The following is a 16158-nucleotide window of genomic DNA, read 5'->3' as shown; positions in this document are numbered from 1 at the left end:
ATATGTGTTGTTAGTGTACAAGGTGAATATGTAAATGTGACATGACGATGCCATAGGTTACATGTAAAAGTCCTTGTACTTTACCCTCCTTCGTATTCGTAAATGTATGCAAGTATATTCAATAAGCCTTTGCTTATATTTTAGTTGTTTACCCTTTTATAGGTAGTTCCGGAAGAAGGAACTAGTGTTGATTTAGAGATTGAAGTGTTTGAAGTGAAGTATTTTGCAAGACTTAAGGTAAATAGGTCAATTGCGGATGAATGACGATCTTTTGGTAGATGCATAGAAGTCCCATACCTTATGGCTCTTCGTACATTTTGCGTTGATGGTCATACTTTTGTTAAACTCATGTTTATGATCGGGTGTAAAGTTTTCAATCCGTTGGGAAGTTGCATATTTGGTCAAAACGGTGTCAAAATGGGTAAATAACCCGTTTGATGGTATCCATGATTTGTGAACATGTTAATGTTGTAAATTGGTTTAAAATGTGTCTATATGTGTCTTGGAAATCTTTGGAATGTGTTTTTATGAAGTTCTTTGTGAAATTTAAAGATTGCAAGTTGATTCATGTGTCAAAATGATTTTAGTTGCTGATCAGGTATCCCACTGCGGTGCAGTGGGGGTGGTTTTGCCCACTGCGGCGTAGTGGGTTTCCACGGAAACAAATCTGGTTCCTCCCATTGCGGTGCAGTGGGGGATATGTTAAACCCACTGCGGTGCAGTGGGGCATGCTCAATCTCAAGCCGAGGATTCCCACTGCGACGCAGCGGGGAGTTCTCGACCCACTGCGGCGCAGTGGGGTCGAAAAAAAAAATCAAATTGTATTTTCGGTTTATCGAGTCTGGTCCTTTCAACGACTAAGGTTAAATATAGTAGTCAGACGATCTTTCAATAATCTCCAGGTGAAAATGTTCACCTTCTTGGGTATCAAAGAGTTCCAACGAGTTTTGCTTTCTTCAACAGGTAAGAAAGAGATGTCTAGTACATACCTTAAGTCACTCACTGCAAAGCATGTATTTCTGTTAAGGTTCCATCTCCAAAGATCAGGTTTATCATCCAAGCTAACCATCTGTAGTTCAGCAAGTAAATCAAAAAGTTGTGAGTCTTCACACCCACCCCTTATTTCTCTTCGCCACTCCCAAGTTCTGGATCCGTTTGAGACACGTTCTAAAATAAGACAATCAGGTTGTTTTTCTAATCGAAATAATCGAGGGTACCTGCTGGACAAAGATGTGTCCCCAATCCAAATGTCTTTCCAAAGTCTTGTACTAAGATCATTACCTATTTTTCGAGAAATAACAGAAGATGGCAAGAATTCATCACCATGAATGGTTGCTGTTGTCTTACATATTTGCACCCATAACCCCCTTTGTTTACTTTGAAGCGTAATTGCACTATTCGACCCATGAATAGACCCGATGACCTTTGCCCATAAAGAATTGGGATTCGAGAGAATACGCCATCTCCATTTGTACAACAGAGCTAGATTTAACGCTTTGAGACTTCCAACACCTAAACCACCAACAGATTTTGACGCTAAAACCAAAGGCCATTTTGCCCAAGACATTTTCTTAGCTCCATTATTACTGCCCCAAAAGAATTTAGACCTCATACCATCCAATTTAGACAAAATTGTGGTTGGAACACGAAATAAAGATAAGAGATAAATACCAATTGATCCCAGAACCGATGTAATGAGGGCCAGTCTACCCCCAATTGATAAGAGGTTTGCCTTCCAATTAGACAGACGTTTGGAGAACTTTTGTGTCAATGATTCCCAATCTTTTAGACGGTTCATAGTAACACCAACCGGAATTCCCAAGTATTTAAAAGGGAATGACTTATGTTTACAAGCTGCTCTAGAAGCCAAATGAACCACAACTTGCCTACTAACCCCAACCTGCTCTAAAGCAAAACTCGTTGGAACTCTAATGTTTATTTTTACAATTAACCATGTATATTTTTCAGTTTTAGTTTCTTTATATGAGTTTTTTTCCCGTTATTTCTATTTTGCCAGAAGATGAACTTCTGAAGATCCATCTTCAAGCCAAAAGTGAGATGGAAGGAGTACATTATTCTTGATATGCTGGATACATGTGTTTTGGACCATGCACTGCAATGAGAATTATGTCGTCTATATAAAGCACCCCTCAGTCCCCATACTAGCTCCACCCCTGGAAGTTGGGTAGTTGGATATCAGACTACCAGTTGTAAGGTCCAAAGGTTCTTTGAACAATCATAGAGGATGCCTTTACAGCGATGATGAAGATGAAGAGAGAAAGGGGTCGCCTTGTGGAATACCTCTTTTAGTTTTTCACAATAAAAATTTGATCTTTGGCATCCGTTGACAAGAATGGCATATCTAGTTGAGGATAAAATACCTTTCATCCATAGTAGCCATCGATCTGAGAATTGCATTTGTTAAATTACATAAATTTTAAAGTCCTAATGCAACAATTGACTTTGAAGCAAATTGCTTCTCTCTTGCATTTCTTTAACCATGTTATTATTTCATTCAAAATCAAAGGACCGTCAAGGATATTCTTATCATTGAATGAAATAGGCGGTTTTGATTTGTTGAGATAACTTTATCAATGATCGCTTTTAAGCTGGATTGCAAGTACCTTGGAGATGTGCGAAGAGCTACAACCATGGCTGATGGTGTCATCCTATCAATTTCGAGTCCCTAATTAGTTTAAAGGATTAATCACGGGATACCTAATGTACTTTTTCGTTTGTACATGATTGCCCATTATTTTTTTGTATTGATATATATTACCCACAAACTTATAAAATTTGTACATGGTTGATCGATATCTTCATACCTGCTTTTCTCTCATCTACATGTCTTCATATCCGCTTCTCTCTTTAAGAGGAAAAAAAACCCAGAAACACCAGATCTAGGGGGGGGAGGGGGGACATATCCATTCCAAATCCATCTAAGATGTAATAAGTTAAAGCCTTTCCAAATGAACTTCACTCAAAACATTTATTATCCGAAATCATTTCAAGCAACTTATCCCAATCCCCCAAACACCTTAACAACTTCAAAGTTTTCAAATTTTTCAAACCCGCAATCAAGCTCTTCAAGGGTGCTACAGTTATCTAAAAGGCGTTGATGCCTTTAGCACTAAACATACAAGATCCACAGCTGAATTTCTTTAACTTTTTACAGTTGAAACCTAAAGAAGACATACCGTTTTCAGTGACCTCGTGGCAGCCACGAATTTTGAGGCGCGTGAGGTTAAGGCAGCGGAGAGAGATGAGAATCTACATCCACATCTTCTATATGTATATAAATTAGATATAGAATCATCATGGTGAAGTATGTAATTGTTATTATTCTTCTTCATTTCAGATCCGGATGCTGCTGCTGAATAGGTTAAAGTGATGGGCCGATTGTGAGTTAACACGGGCGGAGATGTGCAGATTGCGATTGACCCATCTTCTGCTGCTCAGGTGGGAATGGAAATGACATAAAAATGGGAAATGTAATTGTGTTTTTTCGGGGTGTAAAGAAATTTATATGATAATATATTAATATGGGCTTTTTTGTGTGTTTGTATGATTGTGTAAACAAGAAAGTGAAAGGATGAAGAAGATGAAAAAAATTTAGGCTTTTTTTTAGATCCGGTGTTTTTGAGTTTTTTTTTTCTTAGGAAGAGAAGCAGATATAAAGACATGTAGATGAGAGAGAAGCATGTATGAAGATATTTGGTTGTACACCGAACCGCGATTAGGTTTAGAAAGGGGAATGATGGGTGTTTTTGGTTGTTTGTTGGCAATTCCCCGAAGGTAAAGTGGATCTCTTTACGCCAATCAATTATGATTTGATTGTTAGCCGATTAAGATCGTGCTATTATGTTTTAGATCTGGTCGATTGTGTTTAGAATGAGTAAGAATGAATGAATGATACCTTCGTGAGGTCTTATGAATCTCCTTTTATAGGAGAATTTATCTTGGAGAGAAAGTTAAAGACTTTCTAAGTTTTAGGGAATAGAAAGTCATGGAGGATTGTTTCCTTTTTTTCGTGGACTAAGAGATAAGACCAAATCCCTGAATTATAGGGGAACAATTCCTATCTCTTTATTTTACAGCGGAGGCCTTTGTTACAGACACCCTTCGTATCGCAGTTCTTAGTGGTATGTCCTGCGTTCCGATAGGGGTATACCATCAAGCCCCCAGTCCGAGGTGATATTTTTGCCAAACAATCATTGCGTTGGACTTATTCAGAATTTGCTTTATTTGCTCAGGGGTGTTTATGAAAAAGTGGGAAACCTAAAGTCTTCCTTGTCAGTGCACGTATCCCAAAGCGCTGGATCGACGGTTAAGGTTTTCTGACTGCTTCCTCATAAAAGTAGACAACCACCACTTCAAATAATTTCTCATTTTGCTTTTTCCTTATTTCTCTATCATACCTTGAATATTTATCATCCTTCACTATCATGACTTCAAAAAGAAAGGCGGCAGAGGCTGGATCGTCAGCTGCTCCTATGGATGACGCTTTAGCAAAGAAAGGAAAAGATGTTACTGTTGTTCCCCCCATATCTTTTTCAGGTAATTCCTCTCGTGAATTTATGGAGTAAGAGCTGGCATCAGAAGAAATGACTGAACGCAAGAATTTGTTGGTCCGTGGACTATGTCGAGAATACGAGTATTCTCAAGATATGTTGAAAGAGTCGCAGGCGGTGGCTGAGAAATTACTTGACGGAATCGCCGTTCTTGAAAAGCGGTTGTCGGAACAGGACGTGGAGGTAAGAGCTCTTCGGGCTAATCTAGGAAGGCGTCATGACGAGATCTTGCAAAAGGATTTGGAGAACATGTGTCTACGAGAGGAAGTGGAGACATTTGTGAAGAAGGTGATTCCTCACGTCTGCAAGACTCTTGCAACGGGTCTTGAGGCTGTTTCTTTGGTCGATGCTGTTGTGAATGCGTCCAAGAAGAAAGAGATTCTCTTTGCTACTCATTCCGAAGATTCTCCAGAGTATCTGAAGGCGAAGGAGGCATTCGACCAATCCATTTTTAATCTGGCAAGTTATCATAGCAACTATATTCATGATATTACTCACCTTCGTGATCCCGGGGCGTATCACTTTCTTGTGGTGAAGCCCCGTGTTGACTAGTTATGTGGATTTTAATTATATCAGAATTGTATGCCTTGGATTTATATTTATGTATGTATAGGGTCGTCTGTTCAGGCGTCCCTACCAGCTTTTTCCCTTTATGAGGTTGCGATCCTCTTATTTTTAAATGACTAGTCTTTGCATATGTCCCTCGTGGGGCTTTGAATATGGTTCGTGACCATGTAGGACTATAACCGTCCCTTAATTAAAGACTATTGGTCCCCTTTTCTTTTTTTTTTATTTCGCAGGATTTCTGCTTTATGTATAAAATATGAAAAATGCTTACATAAAAAGAGAGGAAATCTAACAATAGAAATTTTTTTAGATTCGAACTGTTCCAAGTTCTGTCCACCGGGATTCCTTCGAGTGTTTCCAGTTTATATGCTCTGTTTCCCAATGCTGTTCGGACTCGATATGGGCCTTCCCATGTTAGACCTAATTTTCCGGTGTATTCCTTTTCGCTTGCACTATTTAATCGTAGTATATAGTCCCCTGTTTTGAATGCAGTAGGGTTTACCCTTCTATTGTAGTATCCTTCAATCTTCTTTTTGAAAGCAGCTTCTCTGATAGCTGCGATTTCTCGTCGCTCTTCCAATAGGTCGAGATCAACCCTTAATTCTTCGGAGTTTCCTTCGGTATTCATTGTCCTATATGTAGATACTTGGAACTCTGCAGGCGCTACGGCCTCCGTCCCATATGCTAAGCTGAAGGGGGTTTCCCCATTGCTTCTTTTGGGTGTCGTTCTGTTGGCCCAAAGGACCAACGGTAATTCATCTATCCACCCTTTATGACTCCGTCTGAGTCTCTTTTCTATGCCTTTTATTATTTCCCTGTTCGTCACCTCTACCTGCCCATTCCCTTGGGGATGATATACAGATGTAAATGATTGTTTTATCTGCATATTGTTACAAAACTCAGGGAAGACACCTTTTGCAAACTGTGGGCCATTGTCAGATATTTATTGTATGAGGCACCCCGAATCTACATATGATATGTTCCCATAAGAATTTTTTTATCTGGTCCCCGTTTGTTGTGACGAGTGGCTTTGCATCCACCCACTTAGTGAAGTAATCAATGGCTACGACTAGGAACTTTTTTCTGTTCTGACCTTCGGGAAGGGGTCCCACGAGATCAATTCCCCACTGCATGAATGGCCATGCTGAGGTAACTAAAGTCATATCATTTTTCGGTTGCCGCGGAACGTTAGCGTGCAGTTAGCAGGCTTCGCAGTTCTTCAACAAGGCCGTGGAGTCTTGGTGCATTGTTGGCAGAAAATATCCAAGTCGCATGGCTTTCGTAGCGACAGATCTTGCTCCTGAATGGGCCCCATAAATCTCCTCATGTATCTCGCGAACGATAATCTCCGCTTGCTTAGGCCCTACGCAACGGAGCCAAGGCGTAACAAAACCTTTGTTGTATAGCTTTTTGTCCAATATCTTATATTGCGGGGCTTTGACCCTTATCTTGCGAGCTTCATTCCTATCGGCCGGGAGTATCCCACTTACAAGGTATTCGTAGATGGGGGTCATCCATGTTTTGCCCTCCTCTTCTACGAGATCTGATATCTGTTTTTCTCCTATTGATCTTGCTTTCAGTACTTCTACTAGCACTTGTTTTCCCAAGTGCCCGAACGTAAGAGATGCCAACTTGCTCAGGGCGTTTGCTTTTTTGTTCTGATTTCTTCTTATGTGCTCTATTTCAAAGTGGCTAAAGTACTCTATTAACTCCTGTACCTTCTGTAGATATAGCTTCGTGGTACCTTGTTTTGCCTCATATGTTCCTTTTACTTGGTACGCCACTAGTTGGGAGTCAACATATACCTGGATATTTCGTATCTTCATATCCCTTGCGATACGAAGCCCTGCCAATAGTGCTTCGTATTCAGCTTCGTTATTGGTCACTTCGAATTCGAACCTGAGTGCATAGGTGAATTCCTTCTCTTCCTGGCTGATTAACATGAGTCCGGCTCCGCAGCCATCGGAGCTAGCTGCTCCATCAGTATATAGTTTTCAGATGTCATTTTCAACACTTCCCGTTACTTCTAGCGATACGGAGTGTATCATGGAGTCGTTGCCTTCATGGACCTCACTAATAAAATCTGCTAGTACTTGCCCTTTAATTGCATGTCGCGCTCTGAATTCTATGTCGTGTTCCCCTAACTCGATAGCCCATTTGGCTATTCTTCCCGACTTCTCAGGTTTCGATAATATCTGCTTTATAGGTTTATCAGATAACACAACAATAGGATGAGCCTGAAAGTATCTGCGCAGCCTTCATGCTGCATGGACTAATGCAAGGGCCAATTTTTCTAGCTCTGGGTAATTGGTCTCAGCTCCTTGCAAAACTTTGCTTACGAAGTAAATTGGTATTTGCTGTCTTTCTCTTTCTGCTACTAACACGGCACTTACGCATTCTGCCGAAGCTGCTAGGTATGCAAAGAGTGTTTCCTTGGGTTCCGGGGCTGTGAGTGTGGGTAGGTTAGCAATATATTCTTTCATTTGCTCTAGGGCTTTTCCTGCTTCTTTTGTCCATCGGAAGTCTTTGTGCGTGGCACACCCCTTCAGTGTTTTAAAGAAGGGTAGCTGTCTGTCGGCCCCTCGAGAGAGAAAACGACTGAGGGCCGCAAGCTTGCCATTTAGGCTTTGAGCCTCTTTGATTGTTTTGGGTGCTGATATTTGTTTCAACTTGTTTACTTTCGACGGGTTTGCATGGATGCCCTTGTTGCTTACGTAGTAACCCAGGAATTTCCCCTCTTCTACCCCAAAAGAACACTTTTTAGGATTAAGTTTCATGTTGATTCTCTAGAGATTCCCAAAGGTCTCGTGAATGTCTTCTATGAGGTTTTCTTCATTTCTGCTCTTGATAACCATGTCGTCGACATAAGTCTCCAGATTTCTTCCTATCTGTGTAGCGAAAGCTTTGTCTACGAGCCTTTGATATGTAGCTCCTGCGTTCTTCAAACCAAAGGGCATCTTTCGGTAGCAGTAGGTCCCTTTGCTAGTGTAGAATGCAGTTTTATCTTCATCTTCTTCTGCCATCTGTATTTTGTGGTAGCCTTTGTATGCGTCCAAAAAACATTTCAACCTATGTCCTGCTAGCGACTCCACTTTCCAGTCTATTTCGGGTAGTGGGTAACAATCTTTTGGGCACGCCTTGTTTATGTTGGTGAAATCAACACACATCCGCCACCCCCCGTCTCCTTTTTTGACCATTACGGGGTTTGCAATCCAGACCGGATACACTGACTCTCTTATTATTCCTGCTTTTAATAGCTCTTCTACCTCTTTTCTTGCCGCTTCGTCCCTATCGGCGGAGAGGCTTCGTTTCTTTTGATGGGTCGGCTCTATGTGATTTCGTTCATTCAAGCGATGCTCTGTTACGATGGTTTTACCTTCCAGCGTGATGACCCTCGGGACTCCAGTCATATCGACATATTTCCACGCGAATATGTCCATATTCGATTGTAGTAATTTTTGGAGTTTTCGTTTACACTCATCGGAGAGCTGGGCGCCTATGGAAATGGTCTGGTCCGGGAATCCTGGGTTAACCATGATCTTGACGATATTCTCTTCTTCCGAAGGTTCTTTTAAGGGTTTGACTTCCTCTTCCACTCTCTTGACGTCGTTAATTTGCTTTGTTTGCTCATAGGACGAGCGGATTGTGCCTATCCCATTCTTTGATTGGAACTTGACAAGCCTATGGATCACTGAAGGGACCATTTTCATCTTTTGCATCGCTGTTCTTCCCAAAATGATATGATAAGGTGAGGGGGTAGTACTATCGACAGGTCCAGCGTTTCGGTCCTTTCGTATTCCCCGTCTTTGATAGTGACATCCAGATCGAGTTCTCCTAGTGGCCATGCATGCTTTCCGGAGAAACCGACCAAGGGGCCGCGGGGGTCTGTTCGTCGGGCCCTTAGAGCCTCCGGAAGTTTGAGAAAGCAATGTTCGAATATCACATCACATTCACTTCCACTATCTAGATAAACCCTTCGTTCGTCGTTGGAAGGTTTACCTCTTTCCAACGGTGGGAAGTAAAAACCTTCTTTCAGACTCTTCACTGGGCTTAAGTGACGGGCGGCTGGGCCTCCTGCGGTTCAAGGGTTCGCCTTTGTTTTTCTTTACCATTTCCGGCGGGCGTACAGAATTCTTTTTACAAAGCTAGGGGGTCCCACGGATGGCGCCAAATGGTTGTACACCGAACCGTGATTAGGTTTAGAAAGGGGAATGATGGGTGTTTTTGGTTGTTTGTTGGCGATTCCCCGAAGGTAGAATGAATCTCTTTACGCCAATCAATTATGATTTGATTGTTAGCCGATTAAGATCATGCTATTATGTTTTAGATCTGGTCGATTGTGTTTAGAATGAGTAAGAATGAATGAATGATGCCTTCGTGAGGTCTTATGAATCTCCTTTTATAGGAGAATTTATCTTGGAGAGAAAGTTAAAGACTTTCTAACTTTTAGGGAATAGAAAGTCTAGGAGGATTGTTTCCTTTTTTCGTGGCTAAGAGATAAGACCAAATCCCTGAATTATAGGGGAACAATTCATATCTCTTTATTTTACAGTGGAGGCCTTTGTTACAGACACCCTTCGTATCGCAGTTCTTCCCTTCATATCGCAGTTCTTAGTGGTATGTCCTGCGTTCCGATAGGGGTATACCATCAATATTGGCCAACTATATACAAGTTTTATAAGTTTGTGGGTAATATATATCAGTAAAAAAAATATAATGAGCAACCATATACAAACGAAAAAGTCCATTAATTATCCCGTGATTAATACCTTATTTCAATAGTTATCAATAATGACCAGTTTTAATTTTTAGCCCATTTAAAAAGCTCATTTAAAAAGCCCAAATACTTATTGTTCAAAAAAAAAAGCCCAAATATTTAACTCGTACTATAATTTATCCATCTTCTTCTTCTTTTTGAGAAAGAACAACAAAAATCACTTTCTTTAGGACCAACATAACACCACGTCACCACCGCCACCAGTGAGTCGCTCCACTACCACTGACCTCCGCACCCCGGAGTCCGCCACTCCGGCCATCCACTATCCTCGAGCCTACCACCATACGGTTTGTTGCTTACTACTAGCAATTAGTTTACCTTTTGCCCCTAATTCCCTAAATCCTTAATTTTTTTTATTTTTAATTTTTACTTCATACCAATTAATTTATCTTTGTTTTGATTTTTATTTTTACTGTCACGAAAGGGTGTTTAAAAGCGATTTCAAGTTTTTTTTTTTTTTTGGGGAATTATAGCTTAAAGATTTTCATGAATGTCAACATTATTTAACGTAGACCCCAAAAAGCGACTTGGTGGGAACACCAGGCAGCGTTGCAGAGTCTCTAGTTTGAGAGGAAAAATCTCTCCCCCCTCCCTTTTTTTTTTTTTTTGAATGTTAACATTATTTGTGTAATATTGATTTTGTTTCTTTTTTGTTTTTTTATATATGTTTTTTATGTCTATAATTCAAGAAATCTTGGGATCGTTGGTGTTATAAATTCAAGAAAATGGATTCTGGGTATGGTAGAAAGGAAAAGAAAGAAAAAGTTGATGATGATAGATTAAGCAGCTTGTCAAATGATCTCATCCACAAAATCCTTTCTTTTATCGGTGTCAAAGATGCCGTCAAAACCATAGCTTTGTCATCTAGATATAGATTTATCTGGACTACAATGCCTTACCTCAACTTCTCTACCGAGGATTTTCCTAATTTGCCGAAACTTTCCAAATTTGTTACAAATTTTCTCACTCGCCGCAATACTCAAATAGACGTGTTTTCACTGAAGCTTAGTTTTCGCGGAAAGGTTAAGCAGCCATCTGTCAAAAAACTTATGGACTATGCGTTCTCTCACAACATCCAACAACTTGATGTTATATGTTTCTTTGAGAATAATGAAATTGAATGTCCCCTCTCGCTATTCAGTTCTGCCCAGTCTCTTAAACATCTCAGTTTGAAGGGATTCACACCTAAGCGGTCGAGAGATGATTCCAAGTTGTACAACCTTAAAGCCTCGTCAACTTTGGAGCTCCCAGGTTTAACAACATTGTATCTCGAAGATGTCACTTTATGTAGTGAGGGCCATACTCAACCCTGCTTTGGCCTTGATCTATCCAAGTGTCCAAACTTGAAGAATCTCACCTTCAAAAGATGTGAAACAGACGGATCAAATAGTTTCAGTGTTTGTCATCCTGGACTATCTAATCTCAATCTTGATGGACTCACATGTGTGGTGTCTGTGAATTTGGTTGCACCTCAACTGGAGAATCTCACTATTAGATGCAACAACAGTTGTCAGCCGGAGTATGTGATTTCTGCACCTAATCTTGCCTCCTTGGCTTATAGAGGTTACTATCCTATGCACCTTAATTCTACAGATGGTTTCCATTCTTTGAAGGGGGTGGGTATCTGTATTTGTCATCTTAATGATACTGAAGGTCATCAAATAGTTCGTCTGCTGAAGCAGCTCCACAATGTCGAATTTCTAACGCTTAACTTGGAAATTATTGAGGTATATCTATCTTCATGTGCATATTAATTAATTGTTATATATCAGCTAAAGGAATACTCTTAGTTATTACTCAAGTAATGTAAAAGCAATAAAAACATTAAAAACAAGATAAGGTAAAAGAGGCCTATTGAGTGATGATGACTTACATGTATAATATATGTATCGATCGGGTTGGGTTGGGTTTGCATTGGGCTGCGCATGCTTAAGGTTGGGTCATAATCAAATCGACTTTGATTTGATTTGATTTTCAGACTTGCATCCAAATACTGAGCACCTATAGGTTTTACCATGGAATCACTATGGATTTGGATTTATAATGGGAATGGGATTGGATTATGAAACCCAGCACCCATAATGTGTTTATAGTATGGCTATTTTGATGGGTTTGATACCCGATTGTTAATTCCAATGCTATCAATTAAACACTTTCAATGAGAATGAAAATCATTCTATCATACGCATACCTAAGAACCAACATCTGTAGTTTTTCTATGGCACACCTTTTTTTAAAGGGTCATAAATGGGTCAATGTGACTACTCGTTTATAAAAAGCGTTAGTTTTGAGTTACTTGTTGACACGATAAACTAAACGGTAAACGGGCTGGATTTAGGTTGATAATTGAGATAGATGATCATGCCAACCCAGACCCATCATCCCATACACATCACTACTGCCATAGTTTGACACTCCCACCACTTGAATTTCATTATTACATTATACTGCACCAACTACTATTTTTCATTACATCTTACATTCCTGATCATGTCTCATAACCTCTGAACATGTACATGTTATTATGAAGGTTACGAAAGCTATTTTATTTTGTACATATAATTCTCACATACAAAATATTCTGCAGCTTCTTTCTTCATCCGTGGAATTGATCTCTCATGAACCTTCTCCGTTTATTAACTTAAAGAATTTAACTATTTATCCGCAAAAGATTTCTGAGTGGGACATGAGGGACCTTCCAAAAGGGAAAGTAAGTATGTCTACTGAAGTAAAAAAGTATTTGCTGGATAGTTCACCAGGGGCCACTGTCACAATGTTTTCCCGCGAGGTATGTAAACTACTATGCTTGGACTTATATATGTTCATATATTCATATGCATTATGCATCCTACTTATTTCTCTAAAGACAATTATGGGAAGCATTAAGCGTATTTAGACCCTCTGTTTAAGTATCAACCGAAGGTATCAGCTAATGTCATCTGGGAAGCATCAACCCGTTGACAGTTTTTCATTCATCATTGATTGTTTTCAATCCTGTAATTTTCATTGTAATGCATAAAGAGGGTTTTATGGTATGTGTTCCATTTTATTTAGTTTTGCCAAGTTTGAGTCAGCTATGGTAAATTTGGAATAAAGGAATTCCTTTCAACTTTTTGCTCTTGAGTTCTACTTAAAGTTTATATTTCTGACATCTTGTAGTTTTTGAAAGTTTTTTGTTTTTGACATCTTGTAGTTTTTGGTTTGATGATCTACATACATATCCTATCCTATAAAGTCTAAAACTCTTTGATACCATGCAGGAGATTATAGCAGTGAAGGATGTCGCATCAGCACAAAAGCTTATGGCCGAATTACGGGTGTTTTTGGAACAAGAGAAAGGTACTACCAAGACCAAAGGGAAAGCACCAATGGAGAGCGATAATGCAAAGATGCATATGAAAAGCCAGACACAACCAGATCTGAAGATGCAACTTGAAATTGGGGGAAACATCTCACTGGTCCAGAGTTGTTGGAAAGATCTGGGTGTGCAGTTTGAGCAAAGGAAAGCCAAGGCTTGTCTCATTCTTTCCAAGTTGGAGAGCATTGAAGGATTACTCAAAAAGCTGCCTCCAACAAATCGTGCTATGATTCAACCATGTTTTTCTACTCTTTGTGCTGAGGCTGACACCGTCATGTGTAAACTAATGAAGATGCAGTGTGATGAGAATCAAAGCCGTTTAAGTCTCTGTTTTCATGAACTTGCTACAAGTACAACAATGGAAATGTCTTCTTAACAAATTGTAAGTTCTTAACTAGTGTTGGTGCCATTTATCCTTTTTGTTTTGATTTCAGGCCCCATGTTTTTTGTTATTACCCTAATGCAATAGTGCTCAACCTATTTGCACAAGTTGGAACGGTAATGTTATAAACTCCTTACAGTAGTGGACTCAAGTAGTAAAACATATATGCTTTTTTGCTGCTATGATGAACACCAATGACATTTATCACATATCATAATGCATGTCGCTAAGCAGAGCCGAGAATGTGATCATGGGGCTCCAAAATAGTTTGTCCTAGCATTTGCTAATATCAGAGTGGTTAAATATCACATCATTTAATGCTAAAACTTATCATCAAAACAGAATAATATCAGAATTATGGATTGTTTTAATAACTTGACCTCTCGGCTTCAACAGGTTCTTTTATCAAGTTTAAAAAGTGAGTTTGATGTTCTTGGATCCACCGCATGAGGTACCACGTTCAGTGTGGAATACAAATGTTCTTTTTGTGCTGAATGAAAATTTCCAAAATATTAGTTGGAACTCAAAAGGAAATTTTTTTGTAAGAACGGGTACAAGTTGTGCCAACATTCCTTTTTTGTATAATAAAATTAAGATGTTTGAAATTACATTCATAGATCGTAGCATTATAACGTTACTATGTAGGGACCCTCCAAGTAACGGTTTTGCTTCCCTAGCTCTTGCAACATAGATTGCAAAGGCAAGTGTATGCCATGTAGCTGGATAAAGATGTAGAATGATTTCGTATTGACTTTTAATAAAAAAGACTGGTATTTCTTTCTCACAGAATTAGGAAAATCGTTAAATTCTTCTTTCTTTTAACAAAGAGCTCGTCCGTTTGGATGCAAGGAGGGTGATAATAATCATAATATAGCTTTATCTGCCAGAATTATAAAAATTACCTAGCAACACTTGAGGATTGACTTGGACCCTTGCTGAGATAGCTCGAAACTAAACAAATATACAGAAAATTAGAACTCGACACCTACTATTAAATAGATGAAGTTTGAGAATCTAAAAAATACATGTAATATTGTGTCTAATCCCAAAAGGTCAATATTTTTAATTATTAGTTCTCATGCAAAGGCCCATGTTCAAAGCATTGTGTCTGCATTATTGTATCTTTTCTGATTGATATTGTACTTATGTTTCTTAAATTTGCAGTATGTCCTAATCATTCTTGAAAATGTGTGTCTGCCTTTTTTGTGTTTTAGGTGTATGATCAAGCACACAGTTTAATATATCCGTATGTGACATTGTAACATTTGTAATCTAAAGTATAATGTTCAAATGCATATAGTCCAACTATTCTTAATTTGATACCTAGTTTGGCCTCACTAATTAACTCTCTAGCTATAGAGTGCCATTCTACATATAACGGACACTTAGACAGTTCCCATGTTAGTAACCAAGAGGTCAAGAACACAAGCCGGACGGTATAGCAAATCTTAATAGGGATAAGTACCTGGGAATGTAATGAACTATACATGAATGTTTATGTTATGTAATGAACTACTTAGATGTTTATTATATGTAATGAACTTTTAAATCCTATTTATTGGATGCAACCGGGTATATGTGGCAACCATATAAGCTGCCACTTGTAAGTTTTTGATTGGTCAGATACATCCAATAACCTGGATTTGAAGGTTCATTACATACAATAAACATCCAAATAGTTCATTACACAACATAAACATTCGTGCATAGTTCATTACATTCCCAGACACTTATCCCAATCTTAATATACTATCATTATAAAACCTTAGAAAGTTATCAATAATAATTGATCTTGTGTCAACAATCCAAGGTGAAATAAAATAATAAATGTAAATGCAACACCAAATGCCGTCTTCCACGGGTTTTGGATCGCAATACCTCGACAGTGTATGGAGCAGGTTAAGATGTAGACAGTCTTACCTCTACCTAGGTAGAAAGGCTGCTTCCAGGTTCTATCTAAATGATAGAAAAGGACCTTCGGCCTTTGCATGAGGTGAGGATTAAACCATTGACCTGTCTCTAGAGGTAAGAGTGTTAACCACTTAATCTAACCATACTACTTAATTACTTATTGTCAACAATTCAAGGTATCGTCCCAAGATACCACATGGAAGTTAAGCAACAACTTGGCACAAGATGTACAGAAAACAAACTACTCATACATTTTTTTTTCCCACATAAAAACAGAGAAATTGACTTCAATATCAAAACCAACAAGGATTTCACACCTTTCTGGTTTCAGAGAATGTTAAGATCAGGCTTGATGACAAGCATCACAATCTCATATGTCAATGCTGCTGAATTTGCTAAAATCATCTAAAGTTGTCACCTCAAATGTGTTTGCCCCACACATATAAATGCCTACAATCCTAGCTGTAGCTTATTATTATTGCACACACAGATAGATTACAGTATAAACAATCTTAATTATTATTACTTGGGTACGGTTTGAATTCACAGTTAAAAAACTTTCATCGATTCAAACACCCCAAAATTTTGATGC

General features: G+C 38.9%; 1 protein-coding gene across 2 annotated transcripts; it reads left to right on the top strand.

The window, feature by feature from the left end:
- The first annotated feature begins 10077 nt into the window (after positions 1-10077).
- On the top strand, positions 10078-14260 carry LOC122592903 (putative FBD-associated F-box protein At5g56700). 2 transcript variants are annotated; one of them, XM_043765231.1, is made up of 5 exons: positions 10078-10202; positions 10605-11642; positions 12503-12703; positions 13176-13655; positions 14052-14260. In XM_043765231.1, exons 2-4 carry the CDS (start codon positions 10641-10643, stop codon positions 13647-13649), a joined length of 1677 nt encoding a protein of 558 aa, XP_043621166.1. In that variant the 5' UTR covers positions 10078-10202; positions 10605-10640; the 3' UTR covers positions 13650-13655; positions 14052-14260. The 2 variants fall into 2 exon arrangements, with proteins under 2 accessions (XP_043621166.1, XP_043621164.1); XM_043765229.1 differs by lacking the exon at positions 14052-14260 and having other exon boundaries at positions 13176-13835.
- The last annotated feature ends 1898 nt before the right edge of the window (positions 14261-16158 follow it).

This window comes from Erigeron canadensis, chromosome 3 (genome assembly GCF_010389155.1).
Source record: "Erigeron canadensis isolate Cc75 chromosome 3, C_canadensis_v1, whole genome shotgun sequence".
NCBI classification, from domain to species: Eukaryota; Viridiplantae; Streptophyta; class Magnoliopsida; order Asterales; family Asteraceae; genus Erigeron; species Erigeron canadensis.
The sequence above is the reverse complement of the archived record's forward strand: the minus strand, read 5'-3'. Positions and strand labels throughout refer to the sequence as shown.

What these genes read in the sequence shown, in the direction of transcription:
- LOC122592903 (XM_043765231.1), top strand. Translation starts at nt 10,641, where the DNA reads ATGGATTCTGGGTATGGTAGAAAGGAAAAGAAAGAAAAAGTTGATGAT. An exon ending in TTAACTTGGAAATTATTGAG is followed by an intron (nt 11,643 to 12,502) that starts GTATATCTATCT and finishes AATATTCTGCAG; the next exon opens with CTTCTTTCTTCATCCGTGGA. An exon ending in TCACAATGTTTTCCCGCGAG is followed by an intron (nt 12,704 to 13,175) that starts GTATGTAAACTA and finishes GATACCATGCAG; the next exon opens with GAGATTATAGCAGTGAAGGA.